The 24841-nt window shown below is 40.9% G+C and overlaps 1 protein-coding gene across 4 annotated transcripts in view; it reads right to left on the reverse strand.

Annotated features, from left to right (window-relative positions):
- Positions 1-24841, reverse strand: part of LOC117005102 (uncharacterized protein C18orf25-like) — a 60574-nt gene that overhangs the window by 13295 nt on the left and 22438 nt on the right. For 3 of the 4 annotated variants that reach the window (XM_033076387.1, XM_033076386.1, XM_033076389.1), the window contains exons 3-4: positions 3017-3133; positions 846-1028 (exon numbers count right to left, since the gene is read on the reverse strand). In XM_033076387.1, the coding sequence (XP_032932278.1) occupies positions 846-1028; positions 3017-3133 (300 nt within the window). The remainder of the gene's footprint in view (positions 1-845; positions 1029-3016; positions 3134-24841) is intronic. The other variant, XM_033076388.2, reaches the window with a different exon arrangement.

The raw sequence follows: 24841 nt of genomic DNA on the forward strand, positions 1-24841 counted from the left end.
GGAGTGGGAAATGGGGAAAGAACGGTAGGGTGTGGGGTGCTGGGGTCTTCAGGTCCTTTAGCTGGAGCGAGACAAACAATGGCCCCCCCTTTCAATTTCCAGCCATGGCATTTTCGCTGCCAAAAGCACACTGTTAGTTTAACACAACCTGGCTTTTAGTGGGGGTGGAGGAAGCCACAGAAGCTGCCTCTGACAGAGAAATTCCTCAAAACTTCTACTATGTCCAGCAGAGCCAATCCCTGAGGGTTCTGATGATGGACATATTGGCTAGCCCAATTACAGAAGTTGAGAATGCATCTGTGATAGAATATCTAAGAAAGGATAAAACCATGTAAAGCTATCTTTCGTCCTCAGAGGAGTGGGTAGGTCACGGTGCCCTCCCGGTGCTGGGAGCGGTGGCACAGCTGGGGTGGCGCAGCATGGCTTGCAATGAACTTTACTTGCTTAGCTACTTTTAACCAGCTGTACTGTGGACAGAAGAGCAGGGGCAGCGACAATAGCTTCTCTTTTTCAGTATCTCGCATGAAGAGAAGCGCTAAATGGTGCTGACACCACGGTGGCCGGCATCACCCATTTGGTTCTGTCAGGGACTACATGGCCAGCAGCTCCCCAATGCAGAGCCCAGATGGGATCAACCTTTCAGCACTGCAGAACTCTATAAAAACTTTTCAATTGATAGAACTTGAGAACAAATGAATGTATGAACACCAATTCTCTTCCGAGTCATAGAAAAAAAAAAAGGTGAAGACACATGAGGAGAACAACATGGCGACACTAAGGTCAGTGCAAAGAGACATCTGCTGAGATGTTGGAACAAATGTCAGAGGAAGAGAATTTAACCAAACCTGTATCAGCACTCAGTTCATCTAGCAGCCCTCTGGTTCTCCAGGTAGATCCTGAGTCTTGATTTCCTAAAGAATTATTGTGCTCTTGAACTACTGCAGCTGCCAACAGATTGTCCACATTTACCACTTCTGGGTCTGAGTTTGTGTCTGATATATCATAGTGAGCTATAACTGGAGGTCCATCTGCAGGAGAGAAAAGCAACAAAGATTAGAAGTCTGCATACTGTGAAAATCCCCTCTAAAAGTACAAAGTACAATAATTTAAGAATTAATACAATCTCCTACATGAAGCTTATAATTATATAGTGATACATTATATGAATCATTAAACTTCTGTTAATGAACATAGACTGAGATTTAACCTTTGCATACACAGAAAACACAAATGAAAGAAAAACACATTTATGAAATTATCACTTATTTGTGTATTATCTTTTACAGTAACACATCGACATCTCCATGTCTGATATTATATTTACAATCTTAAAAGGATAAACTTCAGTTTAAAATAAAAAATAATAAGATACAGGACATTAAATTTGGCAAGACAAAATATTTATCTAGAGAATTTTACAAAAGTCAAGTGAGAGCTTACATTACATTATGGTTGATTGAATGAAACTAACTTTTTGATATAACTGATCCAGTGACAATAAATTCAACATTAGGCAACTTTCCTTTCATAACATTTACCTGTCAAGGGCAGGGAAATTTTTCAAAGTGGCAATGTTTTTTGATGTTGTTGTTTTTTTTTTTAATCGAGGATAACAAGAAACAGAACTATCATGTGGAGTGATAAATATGCTTTTCATTCAATATGATTACCATATGCGTTTTTGGCCACCAAAGTGAAGAAGGAAAGAGAGAGAGAAAATAGCTTAAATAATTCTGAAATCTGTTCTTGAGGAATAACAAAAAGCTATTTTTGTTCTATTTTGTTAGGATGAACTATATTCTTTGTGATAAATGAAAATCACTTATAATTGGAAAGCATGCTAGAAACAGAAGAGGCTCAGAGAAAAAGTCAAATTCAATACAAAGATTAATGTGGAAGAAGAGAAAATGGAAAAATAATTCTGAAAGGATGTGCAGTTTAACTCAAATGGTTCATCCTAGCTTCAGCTTATTGACTCATAGTGGATGAAAGTGGTTGGAGTTCCCACTCCCCAAATGAGAGAATCAAAACTCTCTTTGGGCCAAGACTTCATCAACAAAATTGAGGACTGAATAGAAAAAAAGTTCCAAATTTTCTCTTAAAAGTTGTTTCTCCTGAGATTTTAGGGTGGTTTTTTTTTTGTTTTGTTTAGTTTGGGTTTTTTGTAACTTGGTGCCTGAAACATAATTCAACTCACTATTTTCAGAAGTGCCTATTTTGTGATCAGCAACATACTTTACTGAAGAATCACCATATTGCTTAAGTCATACTAAAGATCAGTATAGCAACAAGGTATGAAGACATTCACAAAATATTTCCAATCAGACCTGCCTCCAAAACAATTTCATAAAATGATGTTATATTAGAAACTTAAAACAGATCTGACCCAAAAAAATAAGGGGGGGGGCAGTTAAATGCCAATGTATTAAAGATCAAACTGTTAGCAACATGAAAAGCTGATGATTATGATTGGAAAAGAAGTCATGATAATTAACTGAAAGGCAATCTTTGTCTTTTTAAAAGACAATTGCAAAATAACAGAAGATCAAGTTCAAAATTAAGCTGGCTGATGTTCAGTTAATTATTTGTGACAGGCAATGATTAAATTACATGCATAAGCTACAACTGGACTGAATCATAGAGAGGTATATTGTCTTTCAGTATTATCATTAGAGTTCAACGTGAACATATATAACACGAGCTATAAAAATAAACAGTTGAGTGGAGAAGATACGAGGGTCAAGTACAATATTGACTATTTGCTCATTTTTTCAGGAGATTATCTAAAATTTCAGGAGCTATGTACTGGTCCTTCAGGTCTTTCTCTCACTTCTTGTTAAGAATTCCAAAAGCAGAAGTGAAATTTGATTTCTGGATAAACATGTCTACAAAAATAAAATTGCATTGGGACAAAAGGCACCAAGTCAAGTCAAAATTGTACCACTCCTACATGTATAATCATGCAAAAATGTATAATAAATTTATATACATGCAGAGTGATATTCTCATCACCTACCCATAGAAATAACTTGTGTGAAAGTCTTCATCAGTAGGAAATACAAGCATAAACTTGTTATCTGTAGCTCCACTCTTGTATCTTCCACACTTCCAAACAGAACACCGTATAACTTTGCTTCAATTTAGTATACGTCAAACAGACAAAAATATTTTCAATATAATTTACATACTGCAATTACATTTGTCACTGTAACAGCCACCAATTTAACAATCTGGAAAAAAAAACAAGCTGCTTATTTACAAAGCAATGACAGCAGAGATCTATTTTTTTCTCAACCTTGTCTTTCAGAATCAGATTTGAAAACAAAAGGGCCTGACACCAGTTCTAACCATATCTATCACCAGTAAACTACCAACAAATAGCCACGATGCTGCAAGAAATCCCTGCATAATCAGCATGCATAAAAGAAGAAATAAGCAATGCATGCCTACGTGTGTTTAAAAATGTCCAAACAATAAGTTGTAGAGAACTACAACTAGATAAAAGTTACAGCAAAGGCATATTAAAAAAAAAAAAATCCCTCTGTTCCCAAAAGTCTGTTTCCTTTTCAGTGCTATAAGGATGGGACAGGATCAGTTAAATTTGGAAATAAATAATACTTCCCTAGCCAACTACGTGATCACCTGGTGATGCGATGCAAAGTTTATGTGTGGTACCAAGAAATAAGGACGATTGGCTTCAGCTAGGAAATAAAGCGAAAAATGCTTTTAGGTTGAAAAGGTAAAAGGATTAATTACATGCAAAATGGAACTTTATAATCTTTTCTTTGCAATAGAGCCACTCCTTGCAATTACAGCAATTTCACGATTATAAGCCGCACCATTTTAACTAAAACTTTGCTCCCAACCCGGAAATGCGGCTTACACTCAGGAGCGGCCAATATATGAAAAAAGTTCTGAAATTTCCCAACCCAGAAGTGCAAGCTGAGGTGCTGAGCCGAGCACCTGACAGTAAAACCCAGGATTTTACGATTGTTACAAATTAGTTACTCTGTTGCGCGGCGGGTGGAGGTGGGATCCCTGCCGCCGGCAGCACGGGGAGCTCCCTCCTGCCGGCCCCACGGCGGGGGGCTCCCTCCTGCCGGCACCCGTGGCGGGGGGCTTCCTGCCACCGGCAGAGCGGGGGGGAGGCGGGGGGCTCCGTGCCTCCCTCCCGCCGCGGGTGCTGGCGAGCTCCGTCCCCGCCTGCCACCGCTGCAGGTGCCGGCGGGCTCCGTCCCTGCCTGCTGCCGCCACGGGTGCCGGCAGGCTGCCTCTGGCACCGTGGGGCAGCGCCAGGCCAGGGCAAGTGAGCCCGGCAGCGGCCGGCCCTGAGCGGCCCCACCGAGCAGTAGCACCACCAAGCTGGGCCGCCTGGCCCTGTCGGTAGCCCCGAGTATGCCAAGCCTGCCCGGCCCCGAGCCGAGCCAGTAAACCCTGCGATCCTGTGATTCAGTTATTAATTCATTACTTTGTTGCACACGGGTCCTCGCTGTGAATGAGAGTGCAACTTATAATCATGTGCGGCTTATATACGGACACAGACCTAAACATTGCTGACACCTGGAGGTGCGGCTTATAATCAGGTGCGGCTTGTAATCGTGAAATTACTGTACTTACTGTAATGGGATTTCAACATAGGAAAACACACCAAAACAAACCATGCCAGAATCAAAACTTAATGCAGCACTATTAGGAGGTTCCCTTATCAGTAAATTAAACAATCTATTTAAGAAAAAGTGTCTCTTGAGAAGCCAAGGTGATGCCAGCTTGGGTTTTGCCTTTTTTTCTGTTTTCTATATTCTTTGCACATATATTTGTAGCTCTGTAGTCTACTGTATTAGTGACTAGTTTTCCCAGTACTTTTCCATGGCCTTTCCTTAAGCAGAAAGACAAAAAACTTCCAGAGCTCCAAACTCTGGGGGGTACAAGATCCCTATGCTGTCTTGGTTCTTCCTGGGAACCAAGGTTGAGAATAACTCTTCGAGACATTTTCATGGACAAAGCACAGCTAGTACTGAGGAGGCGGACTCCAGAGAAGGGGCCTGACCTGGGGGGGAATTGCATCACCACTTGTCCTCCTAATTGGTGCTTTTTATCAATTATACTAATTTCCTAAAACCTATAAATAGGTACTCATCCCTGGAGGGGGTGGACTTTCGTGGACATCATTCCATAACTGTCCCTGAAGGCCTTCAAATAAAGATCTGCTCTTATATTACCTCCTTACTAAAATTAACTCAAGTTTCATTTCCAGGTTGGGAAAAAGGCAACAAAGGTACAGTTATTTCACGAATACAAGCCACACCATTTTGACTAAAATTTGGCTCCCACACCGGAAATGCGGCCAATACTCAGGAGCGGCTAATATGTGAATAATTTTCTGACATTTACAACCCCAGAAGTGGAAACCGAGGTGCCGAGTTGAGCAACTTGCCAGTAAAAGCCAGCATTTCGCAATTGTTACAAATTGTTACTCTGTTGCGCCGTGGGTGGAGCCTGGCTCCCTGCAGGCAGCATGGGGGGTGGGGAGAGAGGCAGGAGAGCTCTCTCCTTCCCTCCTCTGCCGCAGCCTGAGGGAGAGACGGGGGGGGGCCCGTGCTGCCTTCCCCATGGCCCGTGGGGTAAGCGGGGGGCTCCTGTCCCTGCCCGCTGCGGCAGGAGCAGGCAGGCTCTGTCCCCGCCCGCCGCCGCCGCAGGAGCAGGCAGGTTCCGTCCCCGCCCGCCCGCCGCCACCACCACGGGTGCCGGTGGGCTCCGTACCTGCCTGCCACCGCGGGGCAGCACCGGGCCGGGGTGACCAAGCCCAGTGGCAGCGGTGGCCGGCCCCGCCAAGCGGCAGTGCTGGGCTGGGCCACCTGGCCCCGTCAGCAGCCCCTAGCGGGCCGAGCCTGCACAGCCTTAGCTGAGCCAGTAAACCCCGCCCTGCCGCGGTTCTGTTACTATTTGGCAACTTTGTTGCACGCGGGTCCTCGCTGCGAACGACAGAGCGGCTTATACTCAGGTGCGGCTTATTTATGGACAAAGAATGAAATATATGCCAACACCCAGAGATGCGGCTTATGGTCCGTGCGGCTTGTATTCATGAAATTACTGTAACTGGAAGATGTACATATCCCCGCTGCTAAGATATAATTCACTTCCAAAGCAATAAATGCTTGAAAAAGGCAAAGATGAAAGTTAGTAAATACCAGCAGAAAAATCCACCCGTTGACATTTAATGTTAATAGGGGGAGGGAAATACTGGATTTTTTATTTTAAAGAATTCAGAGGCAGAGGTCAAGGTTTCCAAGAGTCCAATTCTCCCTTAATTTACACATCAAAACTAACTCCACTCAGGACAGCTAAATCAAAAGTCACAGGCACAAAAATCCACATCTACACATATCAACCTTAATTTTAATCTTGCAGCATAGAAAAATCAATAATTTCTTATCTGCTTCCATGTTTTTCATAGAGCCACATCTCAACATTCAATGGTCTAAACTTTGTTGTAAGATCCATGCTCCTATTATCCCTAATTTCATTATAATGGCAGCACAAGTAAAAAGGGAGAATCAACAGTAAAATCTCATCTATAGGTAAAAAGTAGTGATTCTATAAGAAGCGCCATAGTTTTGCACTGCAACATCTGTTTATCGATGCATGGGGAACAAAAATATATTAGCTAGCAAAGCCTGAATGGGGAATTTAGGCCTTTAAACCTATGTAGACAGGCTGAGAGAGCTGGGGTTGTTCAGCCTGGAGAAGGCTCCAGGGAGACCTTCGAGCACCTTCCAGTACCTAAAGGGATTACAAGAGAGCTGGTGAGGGATTTAGGACAAGGACATGGAGGGATAGGAAAAGGGGGAATGGTTTCAAAATTACAGAGGGCAGGGTTAGATTAGATATTGGACAGGAATTGACTTTGAGGGTGGTGAGGCACTGAAACAGGTTGCGCAGGGAAGCTATGGATTCCCCATCCCTGGCAGTGTTCAAGGCCAGGTTGGATAGGGCTTTGAACAACCTGTTCTAGTGGAAGGTGCCCCTGCCCATGGCAGAGGGGTTGGCACTAGATGGTCTTTATGGTCCCTTCCAATCCAAACCATCCCATGAGACTGACCAAATCATTACTTTAGCTTTCTTAAATTTAGGCAAGTTCTGCCAAGCTCATCACCTAAACTCCCTACCACTGTAGCCAGAGACAAGTTGTTCAGAGTAAGGTAATCCCAGTCTGGAAATTGCAGTCTGGAGCATCACCATCTTTCCTCCTTCCCCAATAAACACAAAGACCTTAGGCAGCCACCTTAGCCAAGGCACCTAACTTTTACATCTCTGAAGTTCAGCAAGATTAATACCAGCTTTAGGGACAGGATTTAAATTTTGCTGTGTTTTCTCTACAAGTAGAGGAAAAAGACTGATATCTCCAGAAGACTATTCCAATTAAAATAATTTCAAAGTTAAAAGTCTAATTTTGGTGGTCTGAATTGCTCTCTGGAATCATCAGTGTGTTTACAATGAAGGAGATGTGGAGCCTTATTTAGCCGCAAATACAACTCTAAGCTTTAAAACACACATAACAGGTACAATAATATTAGCAATAATAATTACAACACTTTACTCTCACAGAAAGCTTTCCATTAGAGGATCTCAAAGAGCTCGGAGGTGCTTATTAACCTCCTTTTGCCTATGGGGGAAACTGAGTTAAGCAGATTCGCAGCTTGCTCAAGGCTAACAAGCAGAAGAGCTCAGCTTTGGTGAAAACAACACTCCCCTCAAATTACTGAGGAGTTTAAAAACAGTGTTTAGGAATGCTTCCATAAAATGTGCTAAAGCTAAAAAGGTGACACACAGAGGCACCTAAGTAATTGAAAGCCCAAGGAGATACAGCATCTTCCAGCCTCACCTCTACATCTTTACTGTGAATGTAGGTACTGCTTTGTCGTAATCTCTCAAACTAAATCGGATGTATTTTAATATAACAAAAAGAAATACTGAAACATGTGAAAATAATAGGAGATAAGAATGCCCTCAATTACACTTGACATTTAAATTTAAGAGATAACTCCATTTACTTCCAGATTACACAAAACATGTAATGGGATCTAAGACATAAATCTTAAGATCAGATGATCATTACAGTAAGTGAAATATTTTGTGTGGCAAAACCTAGAAGATTCATCTTAAATGACTTGCAAAAATATTTTCACAGAAGACACATCAGTAACTTTTATCCCAACAGAAAGGCTTCATATAAAAGACTACAGGCTAACAGCTTTTTTTTTTTAGATAAGCAATACAACCCTGTTATTATTTAAAACATGACCTAGAGCTGCTGTTTCATAAAGAACGCAGTTTAAATGGCATAAACTAGTTGAACCCTAAAATAATTCCCATGAGGGGATGGGAGGCAGGATCAGTGCTTTTTTAAATGTTGTTTAGCAACATGAAACACTTCATTATGTTGTTTATTCATTTATTTGAGGTTACAGTAGTTACATTTCAAAATTTACAGTTAGGCAAAGAATACATTGTAAATACATTAAAAAATAGTGTAATGCATGCCCTCCAAAATCAAAGTGAACTTTATTGGTGAACCCACTTTCCCCTCATTTTCCTTAAATTCACACAGTAAAGGTTTTGTGTTTTTTGTAACCATAATAAAATCAAAACAACATTATTGAATGAGGATCTGTTCTCAGACTGGATCATTTTTAATATATCACATCAAAAGAGATCTCAAAAATTCAAGTCTTGCTAATCAACATTCATTCTTTCAGGCTTTTTGATGACTAGATGGAAAATATCTTGGATTTGTTTTATCAAACTACATATAAAGATAAAATCTTTTTAATTGTGTATTAAGCAAAAGCACATGGAATATGGCTATGCATTGAAATTATTGCGAAGTAGCATCTATTTCTCATTACAGGATTTATTTACCTTGATGCCATCTAATGATTCATTAATTATGGAAACAGATATATTAGACAGATCTCTTCCCCAGTTTTACTTGCAAAAGTCTGTCAGAAGGCTTTTGGAAACCATCATACCCAACACTCTTACACAGCCATGATAGTTAAAAAATTCCCTGTGTAAATACAACTTACATTAGGAAAAGGCAGCAAGCACACATTCCCATACACACCCCTCCAGAAAACATCACATTTTTGCAAGTACAAACTGCACTTCCCCATGGAAGGACTGATACAGCCTTGATGCAAAAAGCTTTTGATGTTCCAGACTAATCCATTGTTCCCACCAGTCTGTGAGATTTAAGAGTGCTTGGAATTGCTTCTAACTTAATAAGCCTGTTCTCCGTGTGCCTTCATTTTGATGATCTAACACTGAGACTAACAAAATTTGTGAGAAAGACTGGTTTCTAGCTTCAGGTTTTCAAGGTACTGTCCATCTCTATCAATCAACCCAAATATTTTAGCTTTTATAGAACAAATTACACAGTGCATTTGTTCTACTGCTTCCAAATGTAACTGCAGTGGTCACAGTGCAGACTCCAATTATTTTAGAAACATCTACTCAACTGGTCTGATTTACACACCCTCATCAGGCAAAGACTCCTCTGAAATTCATCTGAAGGATCTGACCAAAAACTACAGAATAAGTAATTTCTAATGAGATTAAATGCTAGCCCCATTAAAACAAATAGAAAACTTCTACTAATATCAATAGGGCTAGAATTTAACTTCTTAACACACTCAAAACACTACTTAAAAAAAAAGACAGTATGTGGATACAGGGAGAGACAAAATATATTAACAAGAGAAATCAGTGAAAGTAAACACATTTCAATTTGTAAAATAACTAACTATCAAATACAATCCCGTTTCATTGAAGTTAAAATTGGTCCTCCAGTTTTAACTCTGGCAGCTCAGATAAAATAACCTAACTATCCTGCAAAAACACCAAAAGACACTGGGAACTTTAAAAAATACAGATGTATATTTCTGCCTGAATTATTTTATCATAACAGTGTTAAAAATAATACTGAAGTGCAGTATATATGAAAGGTTTAAGACTTCATTTTTTTTCCTTGCTCAGTTATTTTTTGCAATGGAAAAACTGAAAAAAGGTTTCACTGCTTTTACTCCAATGTTTTTTCTAAATAAAACCTGAGAATTCAGATGTTTGAAGCAAAATCTCAGCTATTCAGATTAAAAAAAAAAAAGTAAAGGTTGGAACTTCCTAAAGACCTTGCTTGCCAAACTCCACTTGAGGGAGGGAAGCAGCACAAATGCCTGGGAAAGAACATGCAGCCAAGCCTGCAAAACAACTGTTCATTAAAGCCCCTGGACTTTCAAGGATTCCTAAAAAGAGTCAAATTCTAGGGGAAAATCCTTTAATTTTTCATTTACTGAGCTGTCATTTTGACATTCAGAGACATTTAAATGAAGCCTTTCCATAAAGGTTTTTTTCTTTTGCACAGGAAGCTGTGTTTCACCTGCTGCTAAATCCTAACTCCACAGTGGTATGGGTGTTCCATTACTCCTATGCTGAAACAGCTGCCATATTAGAAAATATGTAATTCAATATTAAAAGTTACAATATTGGAACAAGTTGCCCAGAGAAGTTGTGAATCTCCATCCCAGGAAGTGTTCAAGACCAGGTTGGACGGGGCTTGAAGACACCTGGTCTAGTGGAAAGTGTCCCTGTCCATAGTGGGGGGGTGGAAACAGATGGTCTTTAAGGTCCCTTCCAACCTAAACCATTCTGTGATTCTCTGACCTTGATGAATAGGCCAGTTGGGTTCAAACTGGCACCATCTTCCTGGAATTACACCAGTTTACACCAGGTGACCTAACTCAATGTATTTAATCTTTGAAATCATAAATAAAATTCTTTAAAGAAAACAGAGTGTTTCTTTACTCCATTCTGAAGCATAAAACCTATGGAAATAAGAAAAACTTTAAATTATCATCTGTGATTCTCCACATCTGTGAAAAACTGATTTCTTCTCTACTTGTTACATTTGGTGGTTTTAAAGTAATTTCTTGAGATGTGAACATAAACATACATTCAAATGTAACTGAATTGGCAAGTAGGAGTTTCCTTCTGATAATCTTAAAAAAATCAGACTGATTTCATGAAATACAGAATGGATGAAGTTAAAACTTATGTTAAAATTTCAGCTGAAGCAATTTTAACTTCCCAAATATTCAAAGTCCTTTAAAAATAAGACCTTATAATGGAAATCATGACAAACATGGCTGCATTTAATATAGCAAAAGAATTCCCAGTAGAAAAAAACCCATAATCTGAAAATATGTATTGAGAATCTATTTTCTCAAAGAGATGCTAAAGTCTGTCGCACACTTATTGAAAATACAGACTCGTCATTACTACTGACATCTGAAGGTTGGTTTCTTCTGGGCTCTGAATCTCTCAAATTCACAATACAAAGTAAGAAAAGAGATGTTCCTGTTTAATGGCACAGCTTGCCAAATCCTTCATCAGGCAGATTATACTACACCTGAACAACAGAAAGGTGGGATTCCCCTCTCGGTTCGCAGAGAAACATACTGCTTCACATGAAAAATAAGCTCACGGACCAGATATTCAACTGTGTAAATCAACACACACTTTTCATTTCAGAGGAGCTGATTTATGACAGCTGAAGACCTGGCTTGAGTTTTGAGGCAAGTGAAAAGAGTGACCAAAGAAATTAATATTTACCATGTACAACCATTGATCTTGCACAGCTGTTCTTAACACTAGATAGGTTTTATGGGGAAATTAAGTTAAAATTATATCTAATATGAGCTATTCCCTCAGTCTTCTGGATACCTTGGGATAATTTTATCCAAGAAAGAGCACAATTTGAAAATCTATGCCCAACTGCTGTCATCCTCTGCTTGTTCTTTCACATTCACAGTTGCTTGCACTGAAATAAATAATTAACAGAAATTGATGAAATGTAAAGGCTTTAAATTTTGACTCTTAAGTACTAACCAAATCCAAATTTTATCTTTTAATACACAGAATGATGACAATATTTTTCTTTTTTTTAAAAGACTACCTGAGACATTGAAGCTTGGCAGAAATTTCACTGACTACATTCCAAACAAAGCTGCTATCCATTTATGAGATCCGTAGATAAAGGTGTTTCAGTCTGAGGAGATAAATAATTTAAAACTGATCTCCTTACACAATTTGTTTACAAATATCCGATTGCTCCATATATACTATTTTATAAAAAAAAGTTAAAGGTATGCTTATACACATACTGAGTTAAGTGTCTGTCCTAGTTCCAGCCAGGACAGAGTTAATTTTTGCAGTAGCCAGGGTGGGCATGGCTAGAACCAAGAGGTTACTCCATACAACCTCAAGGTCATTTTCCAGGAAGAGGGAAGGGGGTCCCTTTCAGGATACTGGCAAAGGTCAGGTTTTGTCAGGCTCTGTTGGTGGTACAGTGGTGAGCATTTGCATGCAAATCACTCACCTCTCTTCAACACTTTTATTATTAATATTGTTGCTGCTATTGTTAATTTTCTTGTCTCATTGCTGTTTCCAGAAAATTCTTCTTATCTCAACCTGTAATCTTTACCTTTTGTTTTTCCAATTCTCATGTCCAGACCACAGCAGAGGGAGGGGGAGTGAACAAATAGCAAGTGGTTTGGAGTGGTTTCAGTGGGAGCACTAAATTGGAGAATACCATTCCTAAACCATGGCAGCCTTATTTAGTGCCCAATGTGAAGCACAAGGGGAGATAGCAACAGGGCTGCCTAGAGCGGGGTGGAAACAAATTTGATCTAGGTATCTGTTGCATTAGGCAATGAACCACTGGTCACAATGTTGCTTGGTCTGTTCATGTGATTGTGGAACCTAATCCTGTATATATTCCTTGTATATACAATGTGCCCATCACAGTGGTCTTTTTCAGAGCAGGGAAAAGGAATCAGGGTTGCTTTGTTGCTGTACTGAGGGACATCAGTTTATGACATGATAACAATAAGGGCAATGAGGGTCACTTGGGATGTGTATTCATTGCTACTCTCATACCCTTACTTCAGGCACTACCTTTGGGAGTACATTAATAATCATATCCAGTCTGTGGAGGGAACAGGGGAGGATTATATTCCCCAGCCTTTCACCTCCTTTTCCTCCTTCAGGCCTAGTAGAACAGGTTCTGAGAATTTTGAGTTTCTTTTGAACGTTAAGGAAAGCATGTTCTTGTTACTACTAAGTCTGCCAGGTCTCCTCAGTGAGATCCACACCCCATTTAGAGTCATAAAAGAAATTTCTGGAGAGGCCATTTGTAGTAATTACATTGAGACAGACATGACTGGCACCAACACCAGTCTTTTATCAAAAACTTCTCATGCCTTATTTCAGTGAACTTCTTTCAGGCAACTCTGACTCCTTTCCTCATAGGCAGCTCCACACAGCACTGACTCCTTTCCTCATTAGCTGCTCCAAACAGCATTGACTCCTTCCCTCCTCTTCAAGTTTTCTTCTTCCTTATACATGACTGACTAAACCCCAAGCTATCCATTACCCAGCCACCTAACCCTGTCTGTCCCTCACACGACCACATGCCCCTTACCTCCTCACACTACAGCCAACACACTCCATCCAGAACTACAACAGCCTCCAACTACCAAGCTCCAAGTGTAACTTATGGCCCGCTAGCCCACTCTTTTATGACACCCATTCTCATTGGGCAGGCAAGGCTGTTTCCACTCCTCAGTAATCAGTACAGCTGCAATTCATTGGGAAAGATTGCTTTCTGCACTATCCTTTCAATCTATCTTCCCACAGTCATTCAAAGATCTGCCTTGAAGGTGGATAGTCATAGGTGGCATGGAATGTGGGAGGACATGGGCTAGTATTTGGAGGACTTTTCTGATAGTCTGGAAATTCACCCCTGAACAACTACAGGACCTTCTTAAAGCGAAAAAATATGTGAAAGGAAAATGCTGTGGAAATTTCAGAGAGGCACGAAGTTATGCAACGTGCTGGGCGCTGGCTACTATTTATTGGACATGGCTCAATACTAGACAGAACCCTCAGAGGGAGGAGAAGGAAAGCAGACCAACAGTCACTGTGATAACTCAAACTGAAGCTGAACCAGAGGAACAATCTGTACCAGTAGCAGTTGCTCCTATACAGAAGAAAAAATCCAAGACCAAATCAATTTGCTTAATGGGGGATGAAGAGGAAGTAGGGCCCTTACAACAGGAGGAAGAGGCAGAGTCTGAGATAATCGTCCTATCCCTATCCCTGAGTGAGCTGCAAGACATGCAAAAATATTTCAGTCACCAGTCAGGTGAGCCCCTGGTGACCTGGCTGCTCCCATGTTGTGATATCACGGCCCATAACATGAAACTAGATGGTAGTAAAGCCAAGAAACTGGTATCTTTGTCCTGGGAAGAGGGCATTGACAAGGGGATTGGGAAGAGAACAGAAACTCAATGTCTGAAGGCAACACCTGTCAAGCATGATGGAAAGGTATTCTCTCAAGGATGATGTAGCAGTGCACCCACGCAGGTGGAATGCCATGGAGCAAGGTATCTAGTACCTGAGAGAATTAACTGTGCTGGAGGTAATCTATAGGGATTCGAGCAGTGAGCAGTCCACTCTAGATCCAGATGAGGCCCAGTGTATACAATCCATGTGGTGGAAGTTTGTAGGGAGCATGTCATCAACGTATGCCAACTCATTGGCATTGATATCAATGAAAGGAGAAAAAACAGTGCTTCAGATGACTACTTGACTCTGGCAATATCATCATTTTTCCTCACTACTGATCTGCACCTCAGCTCTGTAACAACTGTCCAAGACAGCAGATAGACTTGAAAGACTCAAGCAAGTTAGAGAGGAAATGTCCCATGCCCTGCCAGTACAGACCAGAGTCTCTGCTACTGGGGGCAAATGCTCCTCTGCTAGAAAGGGTACACACTGCCAGGTAACCTGGGGTTTTACCTGCATAACCATGGAGAGGATATGAGGAAGTAGGATGGAAACCCACCTCTGGCTTAGCAGCACAGGGATGTGAAATGAGAGGAAGAACAACCACCACAGGAAATTCTTCAGAGATAAATGCCACACCAGTTTCTAGCGAGCAAGTCCTCAGACAGAAAAAAGGGCTGATGTTACTTCAGATCCTCTTGAAAGGACCTCCAGTGCATATTTACATGAAGCGAACAATGAGTAATATGACCAGAACTAGAGGGCCCCTGCCTCTGGCCAGGTGGACAAAAGGGACAGTCAGATCTATTAGACTGCATGGATCTGATGGCCTGGCACATCAGACCCCCAGAAATATAAGGCTTCAGTTGACACTGGTGAACAATGTACCCTGAGGCACTGAAATATGTAGAGACATAATTAATCTCTGTTTCTGGGGTGACAGGGGGATCCCAACAGCTGACTGTACTGGAAGCTGAAGTAAGCCTGACAGGGAACGAATGGCAAAAATATACCATTGTGACTGGCCCAGAGGCCCTGTTCATCCTTGGCATAGATTACCTCAGGAGAGTGTATTTCAAAGACCCAAAAGGGTACTGTGGGGCTTTTGGGATAGCTGCCGTGGAGGCAGAGGAAACTAGCTTAATACCTTGCCTGGTCTCTCAGAGGACCCTTATGCTGTGGGACTGCTGAGGCTCAAAGAACAACAGGTACCAATCAGTACCACAAACAATGCACCGTTGACAACATCACACTAACTTGGACTCTCATCCATGAGATGATCTGTGAACTGGAGACCCAGGGAGTGGTCAGCAAGACTCATTCACCCTTCAATAATCCTATATGGCCAGTGTATAAGTACAGTGGAGAGTGGAGGCTCACAGCGGACTATCATAGACTGAACAGTCACACCATCACTGAGTGCCACTGAGCTGGACATGCTGGAACTTCAGTAAGAACAGACCTGTCTGTCATGTGACCCAGAATAAGAATGATTTCAAGTGGGATCCTGAACAACAACAAGCTTTTGGAAAAATTAAACAGGAAACTGTTCATGCAGTAACCCTTGTTCCAGTCAGGACACGATGTAAGGCACATGCTCTACTCCACGGCTGGAAAGAATCGTCCTTCCTGTAGTCTCTGAAAAGAAGTACCCAGAAGACTCAAGCATGGCCTCAGATTCTGGAGTCAGAGATACAATGAATCCAAGGCCTGTTAAACACCAGCTGAAAAAGAGATACTGGCAGTTTATGAAGGTATTCAAACTGCTTCAGAAATGATTTGGACCAAAGCACAGTTCCTCCTGGCACTCTGACTGGCAGTGCTGGGCTGGATGTTCAAAGGGAAAGTCCCTTCCACAAATCATGCTGCTGGTGCTTCGTGGATTAAGTGGATCACTCTGATCACACGGTAATCTCAGATAGGAAATCCTAATTGTTTTGGGATCTTGGAGATCATCACAAACTGTCACAAAGGCATATTATCTTAGGTTGCAATACAAGATGTGACCAAAAGTATGTATTCTATCACCATCTGCTGAAACCAGGTGGGGCAGTGATCCTTATCTCCGTGTAAGATATTCTCTACTAATGGGCCATCTGTGGGGCAGTCAACTTTATATTTTTGACAACCCATCCTTCCTCCAAGAAAATATCATCTACTAATGGGCCATTAAGTCCCACTGTATGACTGATAAAACTACATCATCCCATTGGGAAATGCTCCAGCCAGGGGGAGGAGGCAAACCTTTCCTACCAAGATAAAAACTGAGATTTGGCACATCAAAGTAGCCTCTTTTCCACTAGATCCCAGGAGAAAACCAGACCTTTCCACATCATCACTGAACCTTTGGAAGAAAACCACTCCCTTCTACAGGACCACTGCTTCAACTGAACCACATCTATCACTCCAAGAAGACTGCAGCCACCATTTAATCGGACTGCTGCCAACACCCTGACTGACTCGGTGTCAGGTTATATTCTGACTCTGTCATATTCTGACTCATCATCTTGGACCTTGAAAAGCAAGTCCTGCAGTGACATGGCACCCCAGAGAAAATTGAGTGAGATGATGGGACTCATTTCAAAAATAGGTTCATAAATACCTGGGCCAGAGAGCACAGGATTGAGTGGGTGTATCATATTCCCTATCATGCACCAGCCTCTGGGAAAATTGAACTGTACAATGGACTGTTAAAAATCACACTGAAAGCAATGGGTGAGGGAACCTTCAATCATTGGGATCTGCATATAGCAAAGGCCACCTGGTTAGTTAACACTAGAGGCTCTACCAATTGAGCTGGCCCTGCCTAATCAAAACCACCACAGACCATAGGAGGGGATAAAGTCCTTGTGGTATATATGAGGAATGTGTTAGGGAAGACAGTTTGTGTTAGTCCTGCCTCAAGCAAAGGCAAACCCATCTGTGGGATTGTTTTTGCTCGAGGACCTGGGTGGGTAATGCAGAGGGACAAGGAAACACAATGTATATCTCAAGGGTATTTGATTTTTGGGTGAGAACAGTCAGCAGTGTTGAATTGTATAATATTGTTTGAGGAATGACACTGCCACTGTATGCTGTAACTACCATGGACAATGAGGAGGGACTGCTCCAGATACATCAGTCATGAGCTCCTGGTGCAGCAACCAGCCAACAACTCACAAGCCCTTCTGCCCTAGAAGACATCTAGGATGGATAGAACCCACAGGCTTAGACTAAATTACCTCAACAAACATCTTGGAGGGAACAGCCATTGACTATGGAAATGACACTTGTGCTTGTATATATATATATATACATGTACACATGCATGCATATGTATATAGTTGGAAGGTGTAAGATCTGGGCATGACAGAGATGGTGTAAAATAAGCACTGGATAATGTCCTGGTTCTGTCCAGGACAGGGTTAATTTTTACAGTAGCCAGGATGGGGCATGGCTAGGACCAGGAGGTTATTCAGTAGCCCTTCACACAACTTTTTTGGGAATGGGGAAAGGGGTCCCTTTTGGGTTGGGGTAATGTGGCAGCAGTTGCATACTGTCAGGCTCTGTTGATGGTACAGTGGTGAGCATTTGCACAGTGAATCACTTGCCTCACTTGTACACTTTTGTTATTAATACTGTAGCTGTTAGTCTTCCTTTCCTTATCTCATTCCTGTTTCCAGGAAATTGTTCTTAACCCATGATCTTTACTTTTTGTGCCTCCAATTCTCTGTGAGCAAGCGGCAAGTGGTTTGGAGTGCTTTCAGTGTGAACACTAAATTGGAGAATACCATTCCTAAGCCAGGACAGGGAATCTTACACATTGAAAGAAAGCAGTCACTGCAAAAAGGTGGTTCTACATGCATGGGAAATTTTGTAAATTTGTCATGCTTTAAAATATGCTGTTCTTATCATAATCATAAAGGTGTATATATATATATATGTATATGTATATAAAATCTTTGAACACCGGAATGATTTGATTTATTTTTTCCATATATATCAGCAAATAATCTACCCTGAAGGATCTTAAATTTTAAACAGATGAGGACGAGTTTGTTAAATTGCAATCAAACATAACTTTTACCTGAAATGCACACAATTTTAGACAAGGGATTTTTCTAACAAGCTCATATCAAAATCTTTCTATCAAAATTATACATGAAGGTAATCTGGAAAGAAATCATTCCAGTACTTAAAAATTATCTGCATAGTCTTTTGAACAGTTACTCTGAAAATAATATAGCTCTCTAACCTCATTTTGTTTAATGAAGGACTCACATACTTAAAAAAAAAGTAAGTCTAGGACAAGAATAATGTGAAACATTAATCTTAAAGAAATTAGGATTTTAGTTAAAAGTTAGAAGAAACTGGGCTTGAGATAGTTACCTGAAACTTAAATAATTGATTGCCTGTCAATTTATGTTTGCTTAGCTGTGCTCGCAATGGGAAAGGATGAAACTAGTAGGTAGGTCCAAAGAACACAAACAATTGCAACCAGAAACTCATTCTTTGCAAAACTGGAGTTACCCCAAAAGCCATTTGTATTGTCATTAATAGAAAAAGGTCAAGAGTTCAGGGCGAGGAAGACTCGCCTTACTTCCTCCTTTTAAAACCCCTCCCCACAAAAACAACCCCAGACTTAATTCAAGAAGCCAACCACACATGCTTAATAGCTATTCAAGCTAATTACCATAGGAAGCGGAGAATGGGAGGGGCTGGTATTATGAATATGTATTTATTTGAACCTTTTGTCAATAAATAGACTTTGTGACCACCTGTAATTTCGCAGTGCGTATTAGGGGACTACCCCATGCTCCTGCCCAGCACTGAATAAACATACACTTTCTAACTTTAAGTTGTTAGAGAGTCTTTTGTCTGTCACATTGAGTATCGGTATTAGAATACTCATATTTTGGTAAATCAAATGTAAAAAACACCAGTGTTAATATCTGATTTTTTAAGAAAGCATTTCTTGAGTTTCTGTTACATGTTTTATCCAAACCCCATTTAAATTGATGAAAAAATTCCCACTGACTGCAAGGGTATTAAAAAAAAAAAAAAATCACACTGACAGAAGATACAGTGGATATTTCCAATAGAAATAAAAGAAATTACACTAAAATAATTAGGGAAAAAGTGTCTGTTTTAAAAAGCAAAACAGAGCTTATGGAGACATAGCATTCTATTTACTTAAACTATGTCTATAAAGACTTTAAATTTCCATTACTAAAATTCTGATTTAATTTGCATTAGAAACTCTTAGCAAGTTTAACTGATGAGAAATATACACTTTTGGCAGCTACAGAGAAGTTATTTCACATGTAGATAGGTCTCAATGGAAAGGTAGCCAATAAGATCCCAGTGTATAGTGATGATAGTAAGAATTTAAATAGCGATTTCTAATATATAGTTAAATTAATCCTACTTTAAACATCAGAGTTTCAAGCCTGTCTATTCAGGATAGCTACTAGTATAAAAAGATCAATACAACAGCAAGATTTTGCATTAATTAAATGAAACTAATGTTCTGGCATTCCTCATCACAAATAAATAATTATTTCAGTGGCATTCAAACATGGTTCAGAAGTAGCTCTTGCTGTCTGACCCAGACCAGCAATCTCCAGACCACTGGCAGTTTATTTATGACTGTCAGGCCTTCCTCTAACATCCTGTGCAAAGCTCAATCCATCCACTGACAGCTGCTTATCTTAGGACTGACAAGACTATTTTTATTCTAGCATGAAGGATGCAGTTTGATTGCATAAACAGAAAGAAAGCAGACGTACTTTGTGTGCACAGGTCGAACATGCACATGCAGTTGGGTGTGATTCATCCCACCTCATTTCAGCCAAAAGTTAACTATTCGAAACTGTTGATAAGGAAGGTTTAGACAACTAATGCAAAAGAAAGACTGCCAGAAGGTATCCTCTGTACGTGCTTCTCTCTTCCCATTGACTCGAGAGGAGATCCAGGGAGCAGCAAACTAAACACCTAAAATGAGAGATTACTTCCACCCAAACCAAAAACATATATATATGTACATGTGCCTATTTGTGCACACAGTATAAGACAGCTGCTTCCATAAATATGCCATGTGCAACACAACAGAGACATTAATAAAAACTCTGGACAGAAAATGAAACACTAAATGGGAGACAAAAGAAAATCAGTTGTGCACCTTTGTTATATATAGCTAAATCTTAATGGTAAGCTTATTTATTATTTCTGTCTAAAACGAAGAAAAAAACACTAATGTATTACATGTTTAATCTGAAAAACTCAGAAGTAAACACAGTTAAGGAAATGTTATGAGTTTTTATTTAAGCTGGTACTTATATAAATGTTTTAACGTGCAAAAAGAGCATCTGGATGAATGATCCTACTGCAGCAAACATAGCTCTACTGATTTTGCGGTATCTAAACGAGGATTTTAAGTTATATTTTCTCAAATTTGGTGATGAAAGCTTAGGGTGGTTCCCCCTACACATCTTTAAAGGTGTTTATATATGTGTGCTGACACATGCACATGAGTATACTGAGGGTTTTTTTAAACAACATATATCTTCTCTATAAAATGAAAAATAAAAAAAAATACCATGGTATTAAAACCCAAAAGAGAAAACAAAACAAAACATGAAGAAAAGCAAACCTTGTTTTTAGCATAATCCAAAGTAACATCAAGATTGCAAAGATGAGATTTTTTTTTCAGTTAATGATTGCTTCAGATCAGGCTCTGCAATATTCTCATTCTCTGGAAAGATAGGTAGAAAACTTCTATTAAAAGTCACTGGAAACTCTAACATAGCATTAACATTTTGATAGCCCATGTAAAAATTGAACAACTGCTGTGGAAGTACAGTAATTTCAAGATTATAAACCGCACTGAGTATAAGCCACACTTCCAGGTGCCAGCAACTTTTCATTCTTTGTCCATATATAAGCCGCACCTGATTATAAGCCGCACATTACAATACAGAGTGTGATAAAAGGCATCTATTCTATCACCATCTGTTGAGGGTGGGGGCAGTGATCCTTATCTCCATGGGAGATATTCTGCTAATGGGTCATCCATTGAAACCAGGCGGGGCATTGTTCTTTATCTTTTCACAACTCATCCTTCCTCCAGCGAGTCATTTTCTGCTAATGGCCCATTGAGTCCCACTGTGTGACTGATAAAATTACTGCATCCCATTGGAAGTTGCTCCAGCCAGAGAGAAGAGCCCGACATTTCTTACCAAGATAAAAACAGAGGTTTTGGGACACTAAGGGAGCCCTTTCTCCACTGGACTCCAGAGGAAAACCAGATTTCTCCACATCACCACTGGACCTCCGGAAACTGCACCTTCTACAGGAGCACTGCTTCAACTGAATCACATCTGTCACTGCACGGGGACTGCAACCACCATTTAATGGGACTGCTACCAACACTCTGCCTGACAGGGTGCCAGGTTGTACTCTGACTTTGTCAGGGCTTGGAGTTTGTTTCTTTGTAGTACTGTATTTCTATTTTAATTTCCCTAGTAAAGAACTGTTATTCCTAATTTCCATATTTTTGCCTGAAAATCCCTTGATTTCAAAATTATAATAATTTGGAGGGAGGGGGTTTACATTCTCCATTTCAAAGAGAAACTCCTGCCTTTCTCAGCAGACACCTGTCCTCCAAACTAAAACAGCAACTTTTCGTTCTTTGTCCATATATAAGCCGCACCTGATTATAAGCCGCACTTTGGGTTCGGACCAAAATTTTAGTCAAAATGGTGTGGCTTATAATCGTGAAATTACTGTATTTAGCTATCAGGCATCTGTATGAAAGCCCCTGACTGTGTGGTAGGGGAGGTTCTTTGGCCAACTAGTTGAATTTTAGGTTCCCTGGGCTCCAGTTGTTGCTAGCTTTCGTCGTCCATGTGAAGACGGGTTAGCTTTTCTATCCATATGCGAAATTTCTCCTCTGTCTGCCTCTGCATCTCGGCAAAGCAGTTCATGGCCTCTTCCAGGACAGTGCCTATCCAGTTCCTATCCCACACGGTGCCCCTGTAAAGCAATCCTGGAATTTCCCTGGTCGCTCCTCCAGATCCCCCAGCACGACTGAAGCCAGCTTTAAAGACATTGAGGCCATTTGATAAGATATCATGAAGTAAAAACATATTATTGCTTATTAAGGCATGTTAACTCAAGAAAACAACTTTTCTAATGCTCTCTGTTAGATATGACAACTGGGGAAGAATTAGCAAAAACCAGCCAACAGTATTACTGTAAAAAAAAAATATTTTACACTCACTGAGGTTGTAATAGACATTTTGGCTACAAAATTATTTTTATTCTTGAATTCTCAGACAATTCTGTCAAAGGTTTTATTTTATAAATACATTAAATTAGTCCAATTTCCTTGCAATTTCTGCTTTTAATTCAACTGAAGGTGGCAAAAAACATCATACAATAACATGTTTAGTTCTGTTAAGCTGCGATCCAAAATACTATTAACCGTAAATATGAATAATTATGCATATTTTACTTACATACTTGAACCCTTTTATAATAGACTGTTAAACACAGACAAAATTCTACATGAAATAAAGGCTGATATAGTGACTGCAGCATTCAAAGTAGCTAGGCCCAAAGCTCTTGGTCTAATTTTGGAAAACACAATAAACAGCAATGAAGAAAATAAACAACAAAAACACACAAGCATGAAAAGATATGTGAATGCTATGCTAATATATGAGGTAAAAGCAACCTCTGTTAGGTCTGATGGACACAGCTCCATCACAGGGTTAATACACATAACACGTAGAAGTGATCAACCTCACATCAACTAGAAATATGCCTTTCCTCACCCAAGCCACCAGCTGTGCAGCATTTCTAGCATTAATCCTAGGCAAGGCAGAAAACAGGGCATAGTTGGAAAGAAATTCTTCTCCTTCCTTTTATCCATCAAAATTATGGTTAAAATAACTGGCTTTGGGATTATCAGAAAGAACTTTAGCAGCAAGAAGAAAAGGCCATCCTCATTACCTTACTCCACATATCAATAACAAAAGGCAGCAGTATCTACATTTTTATGTTTAGAGTTTACTCAGGAATCATCTAGGAAGCAATAAAACCAAAAATATCAGAGGCTTTGTACATGCTTGAGGAATAATAAACACTATGTGCATGCCATCCAGACACACAAACATTACCTAAGGTAATTCTAAAACAAGATAAGCATCACATTAAAGTACAGTAGTTTCACGAATACAGGCCGCACCATTTTGACTAAAATTTTGTTCCCACACTGGAAATGCGGCTAATACTCAGGAGCGGCTAATATGTGAATAATTTTCGGACATTTACAACCTCAGAAGTGCCAGCCAGGGTGCCAAGCCGAGCACCTGCTAGTAAAAGCCAGCATTTCGCGATTGTTAAAAATTGTCACTCTGTTGCGCCGCGGGTGGAGCCTGGCTCCCTGCAGGCAGCACAGGGGGCGGGAGAGCTCTCTTCTTCCCTCCTCTGCCGTAGCCCGGGGAGAGATGGGGGGGGTGCCGCCATCGCGGGGGGGGGGCGGGGGGGGGAGGGGATGGGGGGGCCCCGTGCCGCCATCGCCGCTCGGGGAGGCGGCGGGGTGCCCCGTGCCACCATCGCCGCGCTCAGGGGAGGAGGCGGGGGGCCCGTGCCCGCCATCGCTGCAGCTCGGGGAGGCGCGGGGGGCCCCATTCATGCCGCCATCGCTCCGGCTCGGGGAGGAGGCGGTGGGCTCCGTACCCGCCCGCCTCGCGCGGAGCTGGGGGGGCTCCATCCCTGCCTGCCACCACGGGGGCAGCGCCGGCCGGGGCGAGCGAGCCCAGAGGCGGCGGCTGGCCCCGTCGGTAGCCTCGAGTGGTGCCGAGCCTGCACAACCCTAGCCGAGCCAGTAAACCCCACCCTGCCGCGATTCTGTTACTATTTGGCAACTTTGTTGCACGCGGGTCCTCGCTGTGAACGACAGAGCAGCTTATACTCAGGTGCGGCTTATTTATGGACAAAAAACAAAATGTTTGCCAACACCCAGCGATGCGGCTTATACTCAGCGCGGCTTGTATTCGTGAATTTACTGTACACATGCAGCTAGAGAACCTGACAATTTAATATGTAAATATGAAACTTGTGGGATCCTCTATCTTAAGAATAATAGAACATATCCTAAGAATGAGAGAAATCATTGCAAAACATAACCCAATATTTAGAATAAAATATAAGGCACTAAATCTTTTGCGGAAGTTTACTATGTACAATAAATTACAGTATTGCTTAAACAACACATTATTTTTTTTTGAGCTATATAAATGAGTATATATAAGGCCTTCAGTAACAGCTAAACAAAGCTCAGAATTATCATCTTTTTTTTTCCGAGTAGCAGCAACACTACCCATCAGGGGCCAAATATATTCTATTAAACCCCCATCTGTTCACCTACCATACAGGCTGGGAATTCAGAATT

The sequence above is a fragment of the Catharus ustulatus genome, chromosome W (genome assembly GCF_009819885.2).
Source record: "Catharus ustulatus isolate bCatUst1 chromosome W, bCatUst1.pri.v2, whole genome shotgun sequence".
Lineage (NCBI taxonomy): Eukaryota > Metazoa > Chordata > Aves > Passeriformes > Turdidae > Catharus > Catharus ustulatus.